The sequence below is a fragment of the Macaca nemestrina genome, chromosome 14 (genome assembly GCF_043159975.1).
Source record: "Macaca nemestrina isolate mMacNem1 chromosome 14, mMacNem.hap1, whole genome shotgun sequence".
Lineage (NCBI taxonomy): Eukaryota > Metazoa > Chordata > Mammalia > Primates > Cercopithecidae > Macaca > Macaca nemestrina.
Genome location: NC_092138.1, coordinates 105,425,558 through 105,450,634, shown reverse-complemented (window position 1 = coordinate 105,450,634; position 25,077 = coordinate 105,425,558). Strand labels below are relative to the sequence as shown.

Sequence of the window (25,077 nt, the reverse complement as noted above, 5' to 3'; positions counted from 1 at the left end):
CACTCAGCTTGTCAGAGCAAAGTAAATAGGTTTTTAGTTAGCCTCTGCCACTCGATCATGTAGTTTCTTTAAGAATTCAAAAGTATCAACTTGAGAATGCTTATTCCTGCCTTGAAGGATGTTGCAGTTTAGAGAGGCTTTAAATTACTGTGTTTCCCCTTCTCAAGTTTAGTATCATTTGGGAAACAAAGCCCAGGGGACAGTCAAATGAGATAAAAGTGTTTATTGATAAGCCTGAAAGGAGAATATAGCATTAGACCTGAGGGCAAATGTTGCAAACACTTCACCTGAGAATGTGAAGACTGCGTTCCTCCACTCGGAGTAAGTGGACAATGGCAGGTGTCGCCAGCATGGAGCTGCCCATAAACTCCTAGCGAGGAGGAGCTACGGGAGGGCCTTGCGCTGGCTGCTCCCCAGGAGGGAGCTGGAAGGGGTGATGGAGCTCAGTTCCTTCTCCCAGACTCCCCCGGAGGGCATTCCTCCTCCTCCTCTGGGCAGGATTGAACAAGAGGGTGCCTGGCCAAGCCAAGGATTCCCGCCGTGGATTTCTCTCCTAGGGTAGGAAATGGAAGCTCCTCCTTCCCACAGCTATAGAAGGAGTGAGGGAGCAGTGTCCTCCCCAGCAGCCCTGGGCACCCCTTGGTTAGAATAGCTGGCCTTGGCCCGCTTCCCTCCCGAGGACCCCTGTGGAAACTGCTCTGCTCCCTACACTTAATAAAACGAGTGAGCCATAGATGCTTTCACATCCGTGGGCGTTGACTTGAGATTTTGCCATCAGCAGGTGAGGAAGAAGGCATTTTACCCGTCGTACACATGAGGAGGCACGCTGGGACAGCGTTGCTGGAATGAGTAGCTAATTCTTACTCCAAAGCCAACAGCAGCACCTCTGCTTCTCTTGGCTGTGTGCAACTCTCCCTCCTTGCTAGCAGAATGGCCTGATTGTGGAGTTCAGTGACACTGGATCCTAGTCCTAGGTGCAGATGGCCAAGGCTCTAGGCCTTGGCCGAGATTGAGGCTTCCCTGAGAATATCACAGCAAACCCCTTCCAGAGCCCCCTTCTTTGTGTTTCCCCCAAATGATTGATCCTGCAAACAAAGTAGTTGCCTGCCTTCCAATCTGATAGATTCCAAAAAAAACGTGTATTGAAAGGTGCTGCCTCTATTCTTCTCCCATCTGAACAAAGGTTTCTAAACCTCTTTAATGTAAAGTTTGAAAAGCTGGTTAAACCAAAACCAAGCACCACTGTGGCTTTCAGAGAACTGCGGCAGAGAGGTCTGGATAGCAGCCCAGGAAGTTCTTGGGATGTGGTTGCCGGCTTGTCTGTGCGTATGGAGAATTCTGGCATCAGGAGCATGAGCCGGGTCATTTAGTGCCAGTCCCATGCTAGGGTGGAGAAGATGCCGAGCTAGCAAATGCCTTCTCAGCACCCTTGGCTCTGAGTGCCCTCAGAGATTCCTCCTGCCCCATTGAGCTTGGAAGCCACACACAGTTCCCTTCACTTCAGCCATTGCCTCCTCACCACCTCCAGCAGGTGCACACCCCAGGCCTCTGATCTGAACATACACTCCCCACCAAACTCACTCCTCCATCTTCCACCCCAGTGAATGACACAGGCTGTCTATCCAGAGCCAGGCTCCACCCTCCCCCTCCCCAGATCCTCTCCTTCCACCCCAGAAAACTGCTTCATCTTCTCCTCTCCATCGCCTTTGCCACAGCTGTGGTGCAGGCAGCATAATCGCTCACCTGGACTGTTTCACAGGCTCCTAACTGGCACTCCCCATAGTCCTCATGTGACCTTGCTGGGGTCCACTGTAAGCATGCACTAGTGGCCGCCTCACCCCCGCTCCCGGCTTCTCCTAAAGACTCCATCTTCCTCCTCGGCCCCTTCGTGATATGTCTGTCCGACCCCAGAGCAGGCCTCCCAGTAAATTCTCCCAACTTCCCTAGGAAGAGTGACTTGCTCCTGTCTTCATGCTACCCCAGAACTTTGCACACACCACTTGTCACGCAGCCCTGCGATTTTTCTTTAATGCTTGTCTTCCCACCAAAAGTCCACTGCAGGGCCTGGCACTGAGCTGGCAGTCAGTGCACATCCTGGGGTTTTATTATTGGTGTGGATGTTTAAATTAAGGAATAATTGATTGTTGTTGAAGCACTTGGCTGTGCATTCAGCAAGTTATTTGGTTTCATTTCTGTTGCTATGCTTGTAATTCTAATTCATTTGAAGAAGAAAAATGAACATTCTCTTAGTGGTCACAAACTATTTCCAAATTCACTTTCCATAAATAAGGATTTTGAAGTGAGGCCGGGCGCAGCCAGCACTGTAGGAGGCCAAAGCAGGTGGATGATCAGAGGTCAGGAGTTCAAGACCAGCCTGGCCAACATGGTGAAACCCTGTCTCTACTAAAAATACAAAAATTAGCCAGGCATGATGGCATGTGCCTGTAGTCCCAGCTTCTCAGGGGGCTGAGGCAGGAGAATCGCTTGAACGCGGGAGGCGGAGGTTGCAGTGAGCCGAGACTGTGCCACTGCACTCCAGCCTGGGTGACAGAGCGAGACTCCATCTCAAAAAAAAAAAAAAAAGGATTTTGTTTCCATACAGAAACAGCTTTGTGTTATAGCAATTTAGATCCTGTGTCATTTTATTTTGTGTGTTTTTCTGAGTTCCTAAGGTCAGTCATATGTGCCCCCAGAAGGGAATGGAGAGGAATGAGGCAGAAGACTGGGACCCCCCTTCTCCGGTGCCCCAGGGATGGGCAGAGCTGTGCAGGAGCAGCACAGTGGGGAAAGCAGTCAGGGGAAGGGAGGGGCCCATCATCCCTTGAATCACATCAAGTGAAGCAAGCAACAGGATAAATTAGGCATAAAGATTTTATCTGTGAAAGAGACTAGGATACATGCCCAAGTGCAAAGTGTGAACCTAACTTGGATTATGTTTTTTTTTTTTTTTTTTTTTTTTTTTAAGGAAAAGAAAGCTTTAAAGACGTTCTTGGGAAAGTTGGAAAATTTGAAGATGGACTGGAATGTTAGATGATGATATGGGATTAATGTTAATATGATAGTTTTGCAGGGTTTAATCTTTATTCCTAGGAGAGGCAGGCTGAAGTCTGAGGGGTGAAGTAACACGATGCTTGCAACTTACTTTCAAATGGTATTTGAAAAAACATTACACATCATGTACACACACAGGCTCACACATATATACGATCCATTTGTAGAGAAGAGAGAGAGAAAGCAAATATAATCTCCTACTTCCCCAAGATGTACCTGCTGAAAGGCAAACGTGGATCAGTTCCTGGAGACAATGAGGTAGAGTGGACGAAGCACAGGTTTTAGAATAGGGCAGTTCTGGGCTTAAGTTTCAGCTGTGCCACTCACTACCTGGTGACCTGCAGTAAGTTACTTAGCCTCAGTGAAATTCCGTTTCCTCATCTATAGAGGGGTCCACATCATAGGTTGCTATAAGGATTAAATGAGACATTGCCTTTGGTACCTAGGTCGGCGCAGGCGCACAGGCCCCTGGTAAATATCAGTCTCTTTCCCCAGTGTGCAAGGGGGAGCTGGCTGTGAATCATTTGCTGACACTGCCTCCCACCCAACCCTGTCTGCCCAGTCTTGGCCTTCACCAAGGCTCTCAGAGCACACACTACCTCGGGGGCGGCCCTCTGCATGCAATACATGACCACTGACCTGTGTCCCTACACCTCTGGGTGGGAAAGGCAAAACCCAAGCCCAGAGGAGGCCCAGTGCCGCCAGGCAGAGGGAGAAGGCCCGGAGCCAGCACCAGCAAGAGCAGATAATGCTGCCCAAGCCTGAATCAAACATGTGGAAAGAAGGGGCCATGGGGCAGGTTGGGGCAGAAGGTACCTGGTGGTGAGCATTGTGGTCTACAATCCAGTCATTTTTTTTTGCCCATCCCAGTCACGCACCCACAGTCCATGAAGCAGTACACCCTGCACACCTCTCTTTCAACCCCTGTTGTTTCCAAAGCATATTTCTCCTTTTCCATTGCCCCTGTTTCTTCCCCTCTCATCCATGTCTTTGTGTGAGAGAGCAGAGGTAGGGTTGTGATCTCCCCACTCTGCTCCCTCCAGCTTCTCCTGCTCTGATCCAGCCTCTGTGCCTGCCATAGGGTGACCGCGACACTACCCTCCCTTCAGTCCTGATAGGGTGGCTGTCCGGAGTTGTTTGGACTCATTTGCTGCCATGACCACAAGCAGTGTGGCCCCTAATTGGTGGTGCGTTTGTCAGGTCTCCCTGATGAGGGTGGCTGGCTAGGCCTGTCTTTCCACATGTACTCACCTTTTCAGAGCCCAGGCTAGCCCAGAGACAGCTTTCTGATGAAAGGTTAACAAGGCTGGGGTTTGCTCCTTTGAGCCAGACATACTCGATTTCAAGAAGAAAAACTTGCCAATCAAAAAAGAGAAATCAGATTCTGGAAATTCATAATGATTGAGCTGAACATTCAGAAGCTGTGTGATTAGGCATTCAGCGTGGCCTCCTCAGGTGGTATTCCTCTCGTTACAGAGAGCCGGAGAAGGCCAGAGAGCTCTGCAGTGAGGCCAGGGCTCCTGATGTGCCATGGAAGAATTGAGAAATGTCAGCAGCCGAGTGAAAATCCAGGTGCAAAATAGTAATTTGCTCTCTAAGCTACACCACGTCTGTCCAGCCCAAGTTTAGGTTGGCTGCAGAACGGCTAGGGACCAAGCTCAGTCCACCCCTCCAGACCTTCCAGATCATCCCTCCTTCTGGGACTTGAGCACTGTAAAGTCAGTTTAAGCATCCCATATGTGCAAGGTCAGTTGGGATGGCCTAAGAGCAGTGTGGAAGGTCATGGAGATAAATTGCTCACCTCCCATCAAGCTCCACACTGAGACCTGGAGGGAATGGGTCTCTGTTTCATCTCCAGGGACCATGCTAGGCCATTCCAGTAGATTAGCCTACTGAATCCCTCCAGCCAACCTGTAAGGGTCTCAGGTGGTATCTTCTCTTGCAGAGGAAGAGAGGCTCACAGAGAATGGGGCCTTAGTCAAGGTTACACAGGTCAGAATCAACAGGATTCAAAGCTGCATTGTTTATTCTAAAGCTCGCGTTCTTGCCCAACTCTATGCTGAGAACATGGCAGTTTCCTGGGTTGTAGTGAGAGGGCCAGTGCAACCACCTGGGCAGGTGGCCCAAGATCCCAGAAGGGTGGACCACAAGTGAGACTGTTCGTGGTATCTTTACAGATCTCAGGCCCTCCTTAATGTTTGTAGGCCTCAGTTGGAACCAAGACAAGTAAGCTGGTATCCTGCACCTGGTGTAGGCTGTGTACATCAAACTCACCCCTAGACCCCAAAGGCATGTTGGATGATATTCTGGTGTGTGTGAGAGAGTAGAATGCAGGATAAAAGCTGGGCACGTGTGGGAGCTAGCACTGGAGGTACCAGAGGCCAGTCCAGTCCCACACCCACAATTACTTTGGCATCAACCTAATTTAGCTGTGTCTACATTTAGTTAGGGTACATGAGACATAAAACCTAAAAGAGAAATTGTTGGCTTATACTAGCTTCAGGTATGGCTTGGTATCCAATCATGTTCGTCAGACCCCAGTTTTTTGGTTTTTGGTTTTTGCTTTTGCTTTGTTTTGCTTGAGACAGGGCCTCACTCTGTCACCCAGGCTAGAGCGCAGCGGCATGATCTCGGCTCACTGCAGCCTCAACCTTCCAGGCTCAAGCCATCCTCCTGCCTCAGCCCCCCAAGTTGCTGGGACTATACAGATGCACACCACCACACCTGGCTAATTTTTTTTTCTTCAACTTTTACTTTAAGTTCCAGGGTACACATGCAGGAGTGCAGGCTTGTTACATAGGTAAATGTGTGCCATGGTGGTTTGCTGCACAGATCAACCCATCACCTAGGTATGAAGCGCAGCATCCCTTAGCTGTTCTTCCTGATGCTCTGGTTCCCTTCACTGCCCCTCACTGACAGGCTCCAGTATGTGTTATTCCCCCAGTGTGTCCATGTGTTCTCATCATTCAGCTCCCACTTGTAAGTGAGAACATGCAGTGTTTGGTTTTCTACTCCTGCACTAGTTTACTGAGGATAATGGTTTCCAACTCCATCCATGTCCCTGAAGGACAAACGAGGACATGACCTCGTTTCTTTTTATGGCTGCGTAGTATTCCATGGTGTACATTTTCTTTTTTCAGTCTATCATTGGTGGGCATTTGGGTTGATTCCATGTCTTTGCTATTGTGAATAGTGCTACAGTGAACATACATATGCATGTATCTTTACAGTAGAATAATTGATATTCTTTGGGTATATAACCAGTAATGGATTGCTGGGTCAAATGGTATTTATGCTTTAGATCTTTATGGAATCACCACACTGTCTTCCACAATAGTTGAAATAATTTACACTCCCACCAACCATATAAAAGCATTCCTTTTTCCCTACAACCTCTCCAGCATCTGTTGTTTCTTGACTTTTTAATAATCACCATTCTGGCTGATGTGAGATGGTATCTCATTGTGGTTTTGATTTGCATTTCTCTAATGAGTAGTGATGTTGAACTTTTTTTCATATGTTCATTGGCCACATGAATGTCTTCTTTTGAGAAGTGTCTGTTCATGTCCTTTGTCCACTTTTTAATAGAATTTTTTTCTTCTTGTAAATTTGTTCAGTTTCCTTGTAGACGCTGGACATTAGGCCTTTGTCACTGGATCGATTGCAAAAATTTTCTCCCATTCTGTAGGTTGTCTGTTCGCTCTGATGATAATTTATTTTGCTGTACAGAAGCTCTTTAACTAGATCCCATTTGTCAATTTTTGCTTTTGTTGCAATTGCTTTTGGCATTTTCGTAATGAAATTTTTGCCTATACCTATGCCCTGAATGGTATTGCCCAGATTTTCTTTTAGGACTTTTATAGTTTTGCATTATACAATTAAGTCTTTAATCCATCTTGAGTTAATTTTTGTATACGGTGTAAGGAAGGGGTCTACTTCCAATTTTCTGCATGTGGCTAGCCACTTCTCCCAGCACCATTTGTTAAATAGGGAATCCTTTCCCCATTGCTTTTTGGTTTTTTGTTTGTTTGTGTGTTTGTTGGTTTGAGACAGAGCCTTGCTCTGTCACCCAGGCTCGGGGGCAGTGGTGCAATCTCGGCTCACTGCAACCTCCACCTCCCAGGTTCAAGCGATTCTCATGCCTCAGCCTCCCAAGTATTGGATTATAGGTGTGTGCCACCATACCCAGCTAATTTTTGTATTTTTTAGTAGAGATGGGGTTCCACCATGTTAGCCAGGCTGGTCTTGAACTCCCAGCCTCAAATAGTCTACCCTCCCAGCCTCCAAAACTGCTGGGACTACAGGCACAAGCCACTGTGCCTGGCCCCTATTGCTTGTTTTTGTCAGGTTTGTTGAAGATCAGACGGTTGTACATGTGCAGTTTTATTTCTGAGTTTTATATTCTGTTCCATTGGTCTATATCTGTTTTTGTATAAGTACCATGCTGTTTTGGTTACTGTAAACTTGTAGTATAGTTTGAAGTCAAGTAGCATGATGCCTCCAGCTTTGTTCTTTTTGCTTAGGATTGTCTTGGCTATTTGGGCTCTTTTTTGGTTCTATATGAATTTTTAAATAGTTTTTTCTAATTCTGTGAAGAATGTCAATAGTAGTTTAATGGAAATAGCATTGAATCTATAAATTACTTTGGGCAGTATGGCCATTTTCATGATATTGATTCTACCCATGAGCATGGAATGTTTTTCCATTTGCTTGTGTCCCCTCTTGTTTCCTTGAGCAGTGGTTTGTAGTTCTCCTTGAAGAGGTCCTTCACTTCCCTTGATAGCTGTCTTCCTATATATTTTATTCGTTTGTAGCAATTGTAAATGGGAGTTCATTCATGATTTGGTTCTCTGCTTTGTGTATAGGAATGCTTGCTATTTTTGCACATTGATTTTGATCCTGAGACTTTGCTGAAGTTGCTTATCAGCTTAAGAAGCTTTTGGGCTGAGACTATTGGGTTTTCTATATATAGGATCATGTCACCTGCAAACAAAGATAATTTGACTTCCTGTCTTTCTATTTGAATACTCTTTATTTCTTTCTCTTGCCTGATTGCCCTGGCCAGAACTTCCAATACTATGTTGAATGGGAGTGGTGAGAGTGGGCATCCTTGTCTTGTGACGCTTTTCAAGGGGCATGTTTCCAGTGTTTGCCCATTCAGCGTGATATTGGCTGTGGGTGTGTCATATATAGCTCTTATTATTTTGAGGTATTTTTTTCAATACCTAGTTTATTGGGAGTTTTTAATATGAAGGAATATTGAACTTCATCAAATCTCTTTTCTGCGTCTATTGAGATAATCATGTGGTTTTTGTCTTTAGTTCTGTTTATGTGATGAATTACATTTATCAATTTGTGTATGTTGAACCACCCTTGCTTCCTGGGGATGAAGCCAACTTGATCGTGCTGGACAAGTTTTTGATGTGCTGCTAGATTCAGTTTAACCTGGTTAATTTTTGTATTTTTTTATAGAGACAGGGTTTCGCCATATTGCCCAGGCTGGTTTCGAACTCCTGAGCTCAAGCGATCCTCCCACCTCAGCCTCCCAAAGTGTTGGGATTACAGGTGTGAGCCACGGCGCTCAGCCTAGACCCCTTTTTTTTTTTTTTTTTTTTTTGGCTTCGTTTATTGGCCTTGCCTCTTTTGCTGTGACCATTATCAGGCAGGCTTTCCCCTCCTGGTGGCAAGATGCCTGCAATCCTTCCAGGTGCAAGACCAACAGGAAAGTGACTGTCACATCCTAGTAACTCCCATGCAAGGCATGGCATTGACTCCCTGGGCTGACTTTGATTATATGCCCATCGGAACCAATTACTGAGGCCAAGGGTTTTTTGTGTGCCACAGGTAGGGCCCCTCCTGAAGCACATACCTAAGGGGTCATTCCTGAAAAGGAAATTGGGGCCATTATCAAAAGAAGGGAGAGAAGATCAAGTTGACAATGTGTGCAGAAGCCAAACAGGAGACACTGTCTCAGCTCTTTGTCCACATGTCTCACAGCAGAGAATGGTTCATACCCAGAGCTGTGGGGATCCTAAAACCAAGAGAGCTGCAAGGCTGAGAGTCAAGGTCAGACATTAATCAGGGCACCAGATAGAGGAGGGACAGAAGAGAAATGGCAGGTTAGCGCATGGCAGACCAGGGAGGTAGGAGGCAGGGTATAGGGATGGGCACAGCTGTCTGCAGTTGCCTGTGATAGCTCCTGGAGACTCAAGTGTGACAAAGTCCACTGCAATCCTGGGGCTAGGAGAGGAAAAGGGTAGAAGCTAAGAACCTAGGTTATTCGTTCAGCAAATCATCACTGATGCCTACTCTGTGCCACATCTGTGAAAACAGAGATGGCAATGACACGGTTCCTGACTTCAGGGGTCTAACATTCTTGTGGTGAGTGGTTCAACTTAATTCTGATGGACAGAATCCATCTGGTAAGTTTGAAAGGCCCAGATTTGTGCTTGTGTGATCATGCCATAAGGCATCTCTAAGTGCCCTTTTTGTTTGTTCTAAACTTCAACAAGTTTGGTCCTCAGGGTGGTCTCCCCACCAGCATTCTCATGAGGTGCGCATCAGCTCCTCACGGCCAGCTTGCGGGAGATCACTGGGAAATAGATGGAATGTTTTGTTAACACCCTTGCTTTTTATCTGCTTCAAGGACTAGGCAGAGAGCTTGTCTTTCTAAGATGGGAGTGAGCATCTTCTTCAGGCTGCATCTGAGACGCATGGGGAGGGTTCCAAACCAGAGAAACTAAACACGGTGGCTGTTCCAGGCTGCTCTGCGATGAGGTGGCAGCTGGTTTCATGCGAAGGGTCTGCCCCTGGTCCAGGCAGTCCCCACTTGCTTTCCCCAGCCAGTTGCAGTGGGCATTTCTCACCTTTTAAATCCTTTCTTTGGCACAAGTTATGGTCTCCAGAAAAGCTCAACTAAAATACACAAAGAGGAACAGAAACTAGACTGGCTGCAGCATGGCTGACTGATTGAAGTGTAGAGTCCAGCCAGAGAGGGAGGTCTGAGCTGAGCTTTGCACCTAGGACCTGTGTTTGGTCCTCCCTTCCCTTAGATGGAGCTCGTCCCTGGCTATGTTCTGCCTCTAACTCCACTCCCTTAGGAGCCACGAGGCGCTTTACCTGTGGTTTCTAGCACCACCTTTGTTCTGGGAGCTCCAGGCTTCTGTTTCTACTCATTCCTCTTTCACAAGCTTCAGCTACTAGAATGTCTTAGTCAGACTTCCCAAACCAGCTGCATCCCAGTTCCACCAAGGTGTCAGCCCCTCTGCACCCGTACATTCCTCATATCCCTGGGGTCCTGTGTCTCTCTCCTCGACTGGTCCATGAGGCACAGTGGCCATCAGAAAGCATCAGCACATAGTTGATATAGGCAGGCCCTGCGGCCTCCTGAATGTGGGCACCTCTCCAGGATTCTCTCCCTGACCACTGGTTTGCCTGTATGGTCAAGAGGACGTACCCAGCCTCCAGGACCCTCCCTGCCAGAAATCACTACCAGCCCTGCCAAGCCCGCCCTGACCACAGCTGGGCCTTCTAGACTGGAGCTCCCTGCCATCCTCCACTCCTGGCAGTTCCTGCCCACCCTGCAAGACTCTGCAAAGTGCCCGTGCCCTGGGCAGAGTCCCTCCTTCTTCTCTAGTCCCCAGCGCCTCATGTTTATTTGTTCACCAGCTCTTCATGGACATCTGCACTGGGGGACCCAGGGATGAACCAGCCCCTACCATCTCCACTGCCAGGACTGCTTTTCCTCTTCTGTTCCACCTGAACAGAAAATCCTCCTAACCCTTCAAGGCCCTGCTCAGGCACCGCCTTCCCTTGGCAAGCCCCTGCCCCCACCGACTTCTCCAAGCCCAGTCATTCCCTTGCTGCTCTGAGCCAGCACTGTCCCTATGCCGGCTTGCTGGGGGTGCATTTATACCCTGTCCCACAGAAAAGGACAGAATTGGCCTTCTCTGTATCCTTGGCACCCTCACAGGGCCTGGCACAGACGGGCTGCCCCATGAGAGTTTGGGGAGTGATCAAGTAGTGAGTGAGTGCAGTCAGGAAAGGCAGTGACGCAGGGAAGAGGCGAGGCCAGGTCCACTCACTCCTTGTGCCCTTGAATAGTCAGTCAGTTCAGCGGAGCAGGAGAAATCCAGCAAAAGGCAGTGGCTCTTGTTCTGCGGCGCCTGCCCGCGCTTTAGAATCCCCGCATGTGGCGCCGGGTTGTGAGAGACAGGATCCTGAGTCCCCCGAGGCTCCACCGTCAGCGGTGTGACAGCGGGGCTTCTCTGCCAAAGGACTGGCCAGAGCCTACACACAGCATTTCTTTAAAGGTCTGTGTCAGAGCTGCTGAGAATCCAGCTCCCTGCCGGGGAGATATTGAGCCCAACAGGACAAGAGCAGGAAATCTGATTCAGCGAGACCAGAGGAGACATTTCTCAGATTAGAATTCTCTGTGCCAAAGGTGGGGAGTTTATCACAGCAGGGAAGGGGAAATAAAACATAAAATATTGAAAATAAATTATATCCCACAAGCAAGATCCTCCGAGAGAGTCAGCTCTGTGTCTGTGGCTGTGCGGGGAGTCCCCGCCCCATGGCCACGGGAGTGCTATGCCAGAGGCTGCTTGTTGCACATCCACCATCAGTCCCTAACCCTGGCAGAGCCAAGTAGTGCCTGCAGGCTAAGGAAATTATTAACCTGGCCATGCCCAGAGGAAGGGATGGCAAGGACTAACCAAGACATGGAGAGTAAAAAGGGGTTGGGTAGACTGAGGGGTGTTCATTTACAATGTAGACCTCCCATGTCTCAGCCAAGCCCCTTCACAAGCTTTGTCTCACTTAATCTTCTCAACTGCCCTCTAAGACTGATGCAGTTATGATGATCCCCAGACAGCTAATTCTCAGAGAGGTTAAGCACTTTGCCCAAGGTCACACAGTAAGTGGCAGAGCAAGAATTCAAATCCAGGCCTATCTGATACTGGAACCTGGGCTCTCCCACCCTTCTCAGGGGTGGGGGAGCTTGAATTTTATCCCATAGGTGCCTAGGAGCCAATGAGGGTTCAGAGAAATAGCAGCTGGGAACATGTATGCTGGGCCACTGTGGAAAGGGATGGAAGTAGTTGAGGCAGAGAGACCACTGATGATCCCATGGACATTGCTCAGGCCAGGGCTGGTGGGAACCTGATCTGGGACACTGCTTATGGGGGTGAAGATGAGAAAATGATCCGAGAGACATTTAGGAGACCCAAAGGACAGAACTTGGCGGGCAGCCGGATGTCCTGCGTGGGAACTGTTGAAGTTGATCATAGAACAGCACGGGGCTGGACACAGGCTATGTTCCTCTTCAGCCAGCCAGCACGCTCCAATGAGGCTTGAAGTGCAGTCCATGAGGAAGGGATGTCCCTTGGGGTGTGCAGGATTGATGGACACCTCCCTCAGCAACCCAAGAGTAGAAGTTTCTGCTCAGGGGCAGAAGAGCCTGCTTGGAGGAAAGAGGGTACAACTCCCCCGACCTTCACTGTCCTTGCATTTTCCCTGGGGCTGTCTACCAACCACCTTCCTTTTCATACTCCCAGGGTGCTGTAAGCACCAGGATACCCGTAACTTACTCCACCCCCTCTCCCCAGCCTAGGGTGTGGAATGTTATGGCTGCTTCCCTGCAGGTTGCCAGCTCTTCAGCCCCCAGGTCATTTCCACCAAGGATGATGTACAGTATTATGCTAAACCAACTTTATGGGCAGCCCCTTAAAATGCAGGCCTGTACCTATGATGGATGGAGCACATCCAGTTGTTTAGCCAACCACTTACAGTTTGTTGCAAACTTGCAAGAACCACACATGGGCCTCTTGTTAGGCCTGTTACGCCAAGGACCCCATAAATAAATAGTAGCGTGTATCTTGGTGCATCAGGACTGGAGTATGGAAATAGAGGTACTGTATAAATAATGCATATTTACAAAATAAATATATCCTATACATGAGTGTGTGCAGCCATAACCAAAGCATCTAGCTTAACAACCACAGAAGGCTTTGAGGGTCTGCCAAGTGATCGGCTCCCATCCATCAGTGTGCACCAGCATTAGAAATGACCGCCGAAGGGAGGGGGTCCTCCTGCACGCTGACCTTGAGGCCTTTGCATTGAGGCAAGTGGTGAGATTGCAGGTGGGCACCCTGACACACAGCTTTTCTGCCAAGGTGTGAAACCTACCGCAGCCATGTGTTCCTGCAGATGTCTTAAGGTCTACCGCCAAGCAGAAGGCTGATTAGCGCCAAGTTGCAGGACGTAATGGGTTGCACCTACAGGAAGAGGGCTGGCTGGGGGAAGAAGAGATTTCCTAATTATGCAGATTCACTTAGGCTTGCAAAAGGAGCTGGTGAGTTGCCTTTCCAGGGGACTCTTACGGGAGCCCTGTAACTTTCAGCCATTCACCCTGAAGGCAGGGCCAAGCTTTTGGGAAGTCGGTGCCCCATCTCTGCCGCCCCTTTTTGAGCTCTGAACCCCACCGGGCATCCGGCTCTAGCATCTGGAGCTCGGAAGAAACAGCTGACAGAATGGCCGCTGGAGTGGGCGCCCCTCCCCTCGGTTGTAATGGCACAATGCTGGATTTCAGTATTTTAAATGAAAAATATATGCAGTTAGCTGTGCGCTGACAATGTCCTTGAGGATTTGACAGTGAGATTTTCCAGCAGTTGGTCTTCGTTAGGATCCTGGCGGTGTTTAATAAGGCAGTCGAACTGCTGGCACCTTGGGTTCCTGTTTGTTCTCCGAGGGCTCAGGGGCTGCTGCGGTAAGCACATCGACCAGAGCTGATCATTACAAGGGCGTACGCCACCATGAATAAAAATGTCACACGTTTTCCCATCTCACAGCGGTACAAAATGTCAGTCCTGTCAAACACACATTGCAGGGAGCTGTGTGCAGTCCGTACAAATTGGAGAGCCGCATATTCCCCCAGCCTTCTGATATTCTTCATTTGAAGCTGAAGAAAAACAGTTGTTAACCTATTAGCTAGGATTTTAAACTCTGTTGAGGCGGTGGATGGGTAGACTTTGACACAGATAGAAATGTATTCCAAGGTCCAGGAATTTTAAAACCAGGTTCTCCGTCCATTTGTTCTGAGGGAAGGAAAAAAAAAAAGCCTTCTGTCTGGTGAACCTGACTATCTTTAACTGACACACTAGGGAAATTTTGGGATATTTCATATCTAAGCTTCCCATTGCTTCCACGTTTGCATTCCACTCGAAAAGTCTATTGCTTTGGGGGATGGCCCTGGGGCTCAACCCGTTAGGCTAGGAAACCTGTAGGTAGAGAATTTTTCCTGATCAGAAGCATGCCAGTAATATTTCCAGTCTTGCAGACAGAGTAACTCCAATGATGGGGACAATGACTGGCGGGTCTGGCATTATTCAGATGCTGGGTGATGGCTTCACTGATAATTTGATGCTAGTTCCCCACTCCTGGGCAGCCATTTACTTTAACTTGATCACGTGCCAGGCCTTGTGCCAGGAGCCAGATGTGAACCCTCAAGGACTCACCTTCTTAGGGGAAGGACAGAGGTAGGAGTGCCCAACTTTGTGAGCCAGGAAGAGAGAGAGGACTTTTGGGGGAAGGGAACAGAGTCGTGAGGGATGCAGGAATCCATCACGTGGTGAGGGAGGGAAGGGCTTGTAGGACCAGCACGTGTGCTGTGAAGGGCCGTGGCCCGTGAGGGGCTGGCTGGAAAGAAGGAGCTGCTTATGGTGGGGTTTCTGGGGGGAAGGGCTGGGTCTTGAATGGCCTGCTAGGGACAGGGATGTGAGCAGCTCCCCTGGGCTGCCAGTGGCAGGGAGAACAGTTGGAGGCTCGTGGTGACCTGACCGAGGAGTCCCGGACTCCCTTTCTAGAGGGTGCTGTGCGCTCGTCTCTGAACCTCTGCAAAATCAGGAGACTGCTTCTAATTTCCTAGTTGCATCCTGTTGGGGTAGACATCATTCCGGAGATGATAAATTAGCCGGGTTTTGCTGAGCTGGCCCTGGCCCTTAAATGTACTGAGCAAATTCTCACCGAGTAGGGACACAGGCCTGGTGAAATGCAGGCGGCTACAAAGACAAACGCTTCTGTGCGGTCAGAACAGACTCAGCAGGACAAAAGTCCCAAAGGATGTCAGAGGGAGGACTTTCCAGGGAGAGAGAGGAGCCCCCTCGACCCGAGGAGGTATGTTTTAGCATCTTCCTTCTGCTGTTGTATGTCGGGTCTCCTGGGAGGAGTGCGGGCTTCTTTGGAGTCAGGCATACTTGGACTTGGATCCTGGCTCCGCCACCAGTTAGCTGTCAGGCCTGGCCTGGGCAAGTAACTGAGTGACGTGGCCTCAGTTTCTTCATCTTTCACCTTCTTGGAGGGTTGCTGAGATCAATAGAGACCTCGCATGTAGATCTCCCAGCACGGGGCCTGGTACGTAGCAAGTGCCAGAAAATAGTAGCCCCAGGGAGGAGGTCATCTCCCCTAACATCTGGAAGCCCCTCCTCTAACGTCACCTTGTGTCCCCCTCCTCCTGGGAATGTCACCCAGGCACCCTAGATGCATCCCAGCAGCAAGGCGCCTGCCTCCTGGTTCTGTCTGGGCAAAGAATGGCATACGTCAGTGAGGTCCCTGCCCCTGCCCAGGCACCAGCCGCATCTGGTGCCCGACCTCCGGCCGCCAATGGGATGCCACCTATTCAGACTGTGCACCTGCACCCGACTAAAAACAAAGGGCTCCCCTCCCCCTGCCCCACTGCTGGCCCTCCTCCCTCCCCCGCCTCTGTCCCCCAAGCGGCTAGGGTCACCCGGCCCCCACACAGCCTTCCCTCACAGCTGCCTCGCTGCTTTTGTTCAGCATGTGAACTTCCCCGTCAGCCGAGCTCCTTGCACGGGAAGTAATCAGGGATCTTGACAAGGCTTCAAACCACAAATGCCACTACAAATTAACCAGCACCACTACAAAATACTACTCCTGTCAACATCGGGGAAGAATGCACTGCTCTTCAGGACCAGTCTGAGACGGCTTTCAGCTCAGCACTCACTCACGGCAAAGAGAGTGCCCGGACCCAGCCAGAGAGAGTCGTTGACAGGACTGGTGAGCCCCTGAATCGTGAGCGTGCCCTCTCCGGAGACCATCTCTGCCAGACCCCGTGGCAGGTGCTGCGGCTTTTCTTCCAGGACCCCCTTCAATCCTGAGCACCCCCTCATCTCCCTCGCAGGTGGTGCCTCTGGAGGGCAAGTCGTGGGGCACCCAGAAACCTCACTGTGGAGTCTGCCGTTCAGAGAGTGAAGCCCAGCCCCACCTCTGTGCGTCCTACCTATGTGCTGTGCCTTTGGGCAGGAGGCTTCCCTTTCCCTGTCTACAGAGCAGCAATCATAATAGAGCCTCTGTCTCGGAGTCGCAAGGACCTCTGGGATATCCTGAGTAATACCCACCCCTCTCATCCTCCCTTCCTTTCCCTAAAGAAACACGTCCTTGTTGCCCTGTGTGAGGGGACTCTCACCACGTGGAAACTTCTTCCTCAGCGTGACGTGCAAGTCCTTCCTGTACAGCATCTTGCAAGGAACATCCCTCTAGAGTGACAGCTTGTTATCTCTGCAAATGCTTCAGGCCTCAGGATCCCCACATTTCCTCTGGGTGCCCCGCTGAGTGGCTCAGGCAAGGAGCACGCTGTACGCTACATGACACAGGGGGCTGGTCTTCTCCAGCTGCCCTGGCTGAAGCTCTGAAGCGGAGGCAAGCATTTGATCCTCCCCAACAAGCAGCACAGCCCTCATCCAGGGTGGACGGAGAAGATCGGGGACAGCGATGGGAGCTGGGGGCTAGGTGAGAGCTGTGCCTGCGAGAGAGCTTGTTGGGCATCTCAAAGGAGACACTCCACAAAAATATCGCTTCAATGCACTCCTTTTTGGAGGCATATCAAAAGAAGCCCTCTTTTATTTCCATGCCTTGCATAATAGCAGATTTCCAGTCCCAAAGAGTAGAGGAGCCTTGCTCTCGGCCCAGAGGCCCTTTGTAAAGCTACAGAAAGCTTTGTCTTCCCCTCCCAACTGGGTCTGTTTCATGCATAGGTCAGAGCATTGATGTGGCTACTAGCCAGGAAAATTAACCAGGTGAACACTCTCCTCGTTAAACAGCCACAGAGTTTAATTGTGAATTTGTTCTCTTCCCCCTCTCCATTCCTGGCCATGTATTTGACTGGGGCATGTGCCTGGGACAAACTGAGAAATGGCAGGGCCTATCCTGCTTCCCCCTCTGGGGCCAGGCCTCCTTCATTTGAGGCAGGTAGGTGCCTGGCAGGGAAGGGAGAATTCAGAGTACACATTGCATGCAGAGGATCTGAGACCCCCTTTGGGGCCAGCTTCAGAGGCTAGCTCTGTCATGGACCAGCTGCCATCAGTCACACCCCACCTTCTTGGCCTCCCCTCCCCAGCCACCCCAATCTTTACATGCACAGTCCTCAGCCTTTAGTGAACCTGGTTGGTCCCTGTGACCTCCAGCTTCTGTTCACTTCTGCCTCCTTACCTGTACCACTCCCCGGTTGGGGTCTGGCCTGTCTCCCACCAACTTTGATATTTCACCTTCTATGTGGCCCTGTTGTCCCAGCAGTGAAGTGGGGACACTCATTCTGACGGCACAAGGATGTTGAAGGGATGGTCCCAGATGTCCCCTTTACTGGGGACTGAGTGAATCCACGAGTCCATTCCTAAACAGCTTCCTGCCCTCTGCCCCATACACAAACATCATAGCACCCCTGCCCCAGCCCATAATTAACTCAGGATGAGCTCACTGGCCCTCTTCTCAGGGCCTGTCATCCACCTGCTCCGGGCAACCCTGGGCAAGTGCTTGCTTGCCCTCATCTGTGAAATGGGTAGCAGCCCTCATTCCCCGCAGAGGAGCCTTGCACTGGTGAGTGTGCAGCAGCTGCTCAGGCCCTGGAAGCACCGGCAGCAGGAAGTGCCTTGGCTCTGCCCACAGCACAGGCAGGCTGGCTCCCAGGCAGCAGGGACACCGCCTCCCCTCCCCTACACACTGCACTCTCTGCCCCCAAGTCACCACCTGGCAGTCAAGCATTTTCTACCCTGCAGCCCCGTGCAGGGCGCCCACTCATCCATGCCACCCAGGTAATTAAGTTGATATTCCAACACGCCTTCCCCTCCTGACCTTTTGGAAACAATGTGTTTTGCTGCATCAACAAATTAACTGCAAATCAGATGCTGTCCTCATAAATGCCGGTTTCATATCCAATGAGCATACTCACCTGGCCCACACGGCTGACAGATAGAGATGCCGAGGGCCAGGCAGAGACCAACAAAGGCCAAAGAGGTCCCCTTTTCTCAGGGACTTCTGTGTCAATCACACCTTCGGTCTTACCCTCTCTTGTGTTCATATCTCCCAGCAGTGGTGTGGCCAGTGCGGGTGGGTTGACAATATGGAGGCCTGGGCAGGCTCCTGTGATTGGAGGGGAGTATCTGTTCTTAGAAGCCCACACATCCTCCTCCAATGCATTTTCTATACCACGGGCGTCAAGGTTTTTCTTATTGTGTCTGATTATATCCCTCCCACGGAGCTCAGAAGAAAATCCGCACTTCTCAGCCTGACATTCAAGGCCCTCTTTTTATCTGACCTCCCCCAGCCCCTCCCAGGTCCTGGCCTGCCCTGTCCTCATATTCAGCCCCACTCTTGTCTGATTGGACCACTGTGGTTCCCCTGTCCCCACACTCCCTACCACCTCCAATCCGTGTCAGAGACCTTCCTCTGCACCCCCTGCACGACAGCGCCCTCTACCAGAGTCTTGTTCAGACACGTGCCCCTGTGCCTGGGACGCCACGCACTGTTTGTTGAATGAATAGACAAATGAATCACATGCCTCCTTTGGAAAGCACCACAAAAAGATTCTTAAATAAGGAAAGAAGGAGAAGGTGTCAGTTACTCTGTCATCCGCCTTTTCTCTGAGGCACAGATCTCTAACAACAGATTCTAACTTCAGAAGGGACAAGGATTAGAAAAACCATGTCAGAAAGGATTCCAGGTGACTTTGGAAATTTTAGTTGACAAGGATAGCACAATGGGCTAAGAATACCTGCTTGTTTTAGTTTTCGCTACTAGCTGTGTGACCTCATACTAGTCCCTTAACCTCTCTGGGCCTCCTGTTTCCTGTCTCTGTAACAGGGAAATAATCCTTCTCTAACTTGCCTCACCAGGGACTGTGAGGTTCAAAAGAAAGTGGAGAAGTTAAAATGCTTTGAAAGGAAAACACATCATATAAATAGAAGAGATTATGAAAATCCAGTCTCCTTCAACAGAACCTTGCTGATAGCACACAACTTTGGAAAACCAGTGTCCTCACATCCATAGGACTTTGCTGGAAAGACCTGTGGGTCCCATGGGGAGATGGAAGATGGAGTGGTCCCATTTCATCCTCAGGATATCAAAACCGAACCTCGCGTTGTGGCTGTAACTGTGCTCTCATCCTCATGCCAGGGTTTGTAACCTGGGAATCTTGCCGTTTTACGGAAGAGTTCACTGAGACTTAAGAGAGGTTAAATCACTCGCCTAAGTTGCAGAGCCAATATTGAAGTCAGCTAGAAAATGACAGAACCAACTCGTGAACCTGCGTATTTCTAACCCGAAGTCTATGTCTTGGGGTTTACCCCACCAATACTTCTTTCACTTTAAGATATTTTCCCATCATGTAGGTCAAATCCCACCAAACTCTGCAGTCCTTGAGGACAAGGACTGTGTCTTATTCTCTGAATCCCCCTCGTCCTGGCTCCCAAATGGTTGTCATAAACCCACATAGGAGGGATCCTTCCACTCTGGGACAGTCCATCTGCTTCCCCTCCAGAAGTGTTTGTCAGGCAGGCAGGCACTTTGCGTCGACCAAACCTCCAGCCTTCTCCCCGCTTCGCCGGCCCTCTCACCCCTCCTACCCTGGCCCAGCTCGGGAAGTGCCGGAGGAACTGTCGAACTGAACTCTTCTTAGGAAAAGATCGCCAAAGGTCCAGTCTTTTTGAACTAACTTAAGAAACAGCAGTCTGTGTAGCCACATTTCAACCCGGCCAGGGGACAGAGGATCACATATAATGTGACCTCAATGCAAAGATGCCCAGACCGCTTCGATTCTCTGCTGCGTCTACTTTAAAACTCTTCCGGTTTTACCTTCCTTTCCTTCGGCGGTGGAAAGAGCGCTCAAGTGGTCAGCGGTCAAGAGGCCTTCCCGATGACAGTCAGCACTCCCAGCTCTGCCCATTACCAGCTGGGGGTGTTGAGCAGATCGCTTTACCTCCCTCCAATCTGTTCCCTTTACCATGGCCACTAGGGACACTTAGCGAGACCAGGAGCGCCAGGGTGAAAGAGGAGCAGGCTCAGGGGCCCAGCCCTGGGCTATGGGCCGGGGACGCGGAGAACCAGAGCGGAGTCAGGTGGAAGAGGAACCGCTCCAGCCTCAGAATAACTTTCCCTGAGTCCTGGCCAGCTCTGCCGTCTTCTCGGGCCTCACACCACACTGTTGTAGTCCCTACATTCAGCTAGTGCTGGCTTCAGCTTCCAGAGCACCAGGGCCACTCTCTGGAAGACGGCATGCTTTTCTGAGTTGATCCTTTCCTAGCTCATCTCCTTACCCCCTCTTCCCACCCAAATCACTACCACTCACCTCCTCCGGCGTTTAATGGCCTCCAGAGTACTCGTCCCCCATCTGTGTCCCCAGCTGGGGACACCCCAGCTTATTTGGGAAACTGCAACCACCATGGCCAATGGCCCCGCCACGCCCTGTCTGGGAAGCAGAGGCCTCCCCCGGCAGCGTGTCCACTGTGCCCCTGGCCCTGCGTGAAGTGCCATCAGATGCCCCACATCCCTGCAGCAGGGCCCTCGTGACTGTGCTCACAGATGAGGACACTGAGACCCAGGGAAGTCACTTGCTTGCCAAAGTCACTTAGCAAACCAGCTAGGCCTGGAGCCCCTGCAGTGGAGCAGGAGGGCCCTGCACACATCACATGTTCTAGTGTCCGAAATCTGAGACTGCCTCCCATGAGATTACTGTCTAATCCACTGGTGACAGTCCAGCTGCTCACCTGTCCCCAGCCTCAGCTCTGGTCCCCAGGGCCTGCACACTCCTGGCAGGGCATCCTGATAATTAGTGCAGCCCTCCCCTTCTCCCTCCCCCCAGCCCCAGGGTGGGGGGGGGTCTTTAATGCATAGCCCCTGGGAGTTCACCCTTCTCTTCCTGGTGGCCACCCCATAGGAGGTGTCCCCGTCCTATGCTCCAGCATCAGAACAAGCCCAGGATCCGTGAGTGCAGCCCCCTGTCCCTGTGCGTTTCCTCTGGTGATAGGATCGCTTCGTGCCACCAACCCACAGGGAAAACTCCCCGAGTGTCAGAAGCGGCAGCGTGGCTTCCTGTTCTTGGTTGCCGTGGTTGGGTTTTATCTGTCTGGGTGCGCCAGGACATCTGTACCACATTACTCTTTCTTGGCATCATTACACCCCCGCCTGGCTGACTCTGCTAACTTCTAGGATGGGTGTGGTCAAGAGGCTGCCTTCTTCCCACCATTTATCAATTCAGTTGCAAAAGAACCAGCACTTCTGATGACAAGCAAAAGAAAATAAGTTAATAAGAATCTGGAGAATGGACATTTGGTGTGTTTTTACATGTGCCAGGAAGTTTAAGCCAAAAATAATTTGCTGAGCACCTTTTAGGTATCAAGTAGTCTACTAGACCCTGTGGTAAACAGAGCAGTGAGTGAGCTGATAGACAGCCGACGTGCTGTGGATGTTGAGGCGGGGTTTCACCAGAGATGAGATTGCCGAGGTGGCTGGTGGAGCCCTGAATCTGGAGGGCTTTGAACGCTTCAGACAGCATTTGCCAGGGGATATTCATGGGTGTTATAGGGAAAGCAAGTCTATGTTCAAATAAAGTTGCGAAATAGGACTTTTTGAAAAAGAGTTAATAGGTTTTTGCCTGGTTTGGGTGGGTTTTTTTCTTGCAAGACTCGCCAGCCTTTGCTATGCTAACAGGCATTGTGAATCCCCGAAAGGAGCAAGACAGAAGACAGCGTTTCTCAGATTTGCCTGACTGGGGAACCTCCTTTTTTCCCTTCATACAATGCATCTCCCAGGATGGCGTTTCTCAGCAGACACCCTGTGAGATGCCGGCCTTCCGCTGAGATGATTTCAGCTGCCAAGTGCCAAGATTGGGTGGGCATTTTTTTTTAAGTACACTCTGGAAACAAATGTAGGCGATGGACTGGGAGGGGGAGAGGCTGGAGGCAGGGAAACCTGCTGATGGTAATGGTTGCTAATGTCTGTTGGCGGCACTGTGCAAAGAACCTGACGTCCATCATCTCGTTGAATCTTCCTAACAGCGCACTCAGGTAGGCGGTGCTGTTACCTGCACTTCACAGATGAGGACAGTAAGGCTTGGAATGGTCAAATCGTGGGCCTGGAGTAACCCAGGGAGTAAATGGGAGAACTGGGGTTCTGTCTAAAACTGTCTGACCCCAGAGGCTGCCTCCTGAGCACTCTGCTGCACCGACACCCAGCAGGAATGGAAATAGCCCAGGCCAGAGGTGACAAGCAGTGAGGACAGTGGGGCGGGAGAAGATGGTTCCCCCGAAGTAGAAAGGCCAAGCATAAGAGAAGCAGTACTGGGGGGAGTGGTGTAGGAGAGCGGGGTGTCTACACAGAGGGTAGCAGCCTGTGCACCAGTGTGGGGGGCTGGGCTCCCCTCTCCCTGATCACCTCTTCCTCTTGATGAACAGTGTGAATCGAGGGGTGGGGGGCTGTTCCCCTTTACCCCACACACTTCCTGTAAGCCATGAAGGGGAAAAAGCGTGGCGACCTTGCCCATCCCTAGGCAGCACCCCCAACTCCCCGGTAGCCACCAGCTGAAGAAGGGTCACCAAGCGTGGGTTGGCCCTCATGCCCAGCTAATGGCATAGGATCTGGGAAGCCGCAATGTCATTCTATCCCAACGTGTTCTCCATGTGCCACCAGGGAATCCTCCACCAAGTCCCTGGGCCCACTTTCCCCTCAGGCTGCCCCGACAAGTTCCGTGCAGGGCACCAGGGGCCCAGGGACAACTGGGACAAGTGGGGAACCCTCCACTAAGTCCCTGGGCCCTCTTTCCCCTTGAGCTACCCCGAGAGGTTCCATGCAGGGCACCAGGGACCCAGGGACAACTGGGACACAGGCCCTGCCCTCTAGGAGTAGTGGGGCAGGTTCAGAAAACAAGTTCTAAGGCAGATTTGAGATCTGAAGCGTCACTCCCACTCAGTAGAGCCCTATATCAGCGCTGTCCAAGGAAAACATAATGGGAGCTTCATACAGGAGACACATGTGGAATTCTGAATGTGAAACATAAGCAGATGAAATTGATTTTAGTATTATGAACCTAATATATCCAAAAGATTATCATTTCAACATGTAATCAATCTAAAAGTTATTACTGAGGCGTCTGACATTCTTTCCTCGTGCTGAGTCTCTGAAGTCCAGTGTTTTGCATTTACAGCACATCTTTTTTTGTTTTGTTTTGAGACAGAGTCTCGCTCTGTCACCCAGGCTGGAGTGCAATGGCACGATCTCGGCTCACTGCAACCTCCGCCTTCCGGGTTCAAGCGATTCTTCCACCCCAGCCTCCCGAGTAGCTGGGATTACAGGCATGCACCATCATGCCCGGCTAATTTTTGTATTTTTGTATAGATGGGGTTGGCCAGGCTGGTCTTGAACTCCTGACCTCAGGTGGTCCGCCCGCCTCGGCCTCCCAAAGTGCTGGGATTTAGAGCACATCTTAACGTGGACCGGCCACGTGGGACATTGGCTCCTGTTTTGGCTGAGGCAAGTCTGGATTGTGTCCAGTTAGATGTATCTTTGTGATGTATCTTGTTAGATGTATCAGAAAGATACGTCTAACCTGAGTGATACATTCCGACCTGAGTGATGGAATGGGCAGAAAATAACCGGAAGCCTCCTGGGGATTGCTGTGGGTCCACGGCCTGGGTCTCGCGTGAATTTTCACTTTCCTTACTCGGCCTCCCTGTCTCCCACGCATGTGAGAGCATCAAGACAGGCAGGCTGTTGAAAGGACACTGCTGGGCTTTCAAGATAAAGGGTTTGAGCGGAGAGCTGAGAAGTCTGTGCTCTACCGGTTTTGATTCAAATCCTGATTTCAGAAGCCAATCATTTTGTACAAATTGTATTTGTTCATCAGACATTTGTTGAGCAGATTTTTTCCCCAAGTACCACAGAGCCTGCAGGCACAGGGATGAGCCCCCTTGGAGACGGACCTGTAAAAGGTTCCGTGGGCGCAGGGGTGAGGGACCACATAGCAGGAGGCACGAGGCAGCATCCGACCTGACGGGCTCTTGAAGGACAGGCGCACGTTTGCCAGGCCAGTCTGGCTGGAGCAGCTCATTCCACCCGGAGGGCAGGCAGGAAACAAGGCATGGGTGAAGGCTGAGAAAGGTCTGTGTGGGGCACAGTGGGGTCATGGTCTTGGGGGACATGCAGTGCCAGCCCCGAGCCTTGAGCGGGCGCCCAAGGACAGGACAGGGCGTGAGAGGTCTGGAGAGGAGGTGGGCTGGCCCTATTGCACCTGGGAAGGGCTCCCAGCCTGTGTGGAGCATAGTGGAGGGCGGAGCTGGGGGCCCTGTTGGGAAATGATTGCAGTAACCAGGCTGGAAACAAGGCTAGAAGGAAAGAATGAGCAGGGGAGATGGCTTCAGAAGGTGGACAGTGGGGGTGAGGCGGGAGGCGTCGAGGATGGCCCTCTGGCTCTGGCTCTGGCTTGGGTGACTGGGTGCCTTCCCCCCGGCCGTGTGTAGAAATGCATTGAGCCTTCTCAGTGCGTCCTGATGTTTTAAGTTTCCACTTTAATGCAGCTGCAGAGACTGCGTCCCACCCGACCGCCTCCCAAGATACAGCGCTCGAGGCCCGTGAGTAACCGGTGGTTCTGCCCTCCCCACCTAACACTGCCTGAGCCATTCTCCCCTCAGCCTGACTAAACCTCCAGAGTTTGGACCCTCCTGCCTGGCAAAAGAAAACTGGGAATTG

The 25,077-nt window shown here is 50.8% G+C and overlaps 1 protein-coding gene across 12 annotated transcripts in view; it reads left to right on the top strand.

Moving 5' to 3' along the window:
- LOC105463895 (DENN domain containing 1A) overlaps positions 1-25,077 on the top strand; it is a 547,224-nt gene that overhangs the window by 490,815 nt on the left and 31,332 nt on the right. For 6 of the 12 annotated variants that reach the window (XM_071078298.1, XM_071078305.1, XM_071078300.1 and 3 more), the window contains one exon: positions 24,906-24,959. The exons of the other annotated variants lie outside the window; for them this stretch is intronic. In XM_071078298.1, coding sequence (XP_070934399.1) covers positions 24,906-24,959 — 54 coding nt within the window. The remainder of the gene's footprint in view (positions 1-24,905; positions 24,960-25,077) is intronic. 12 annotated transcript variants of the gene reach the window in all.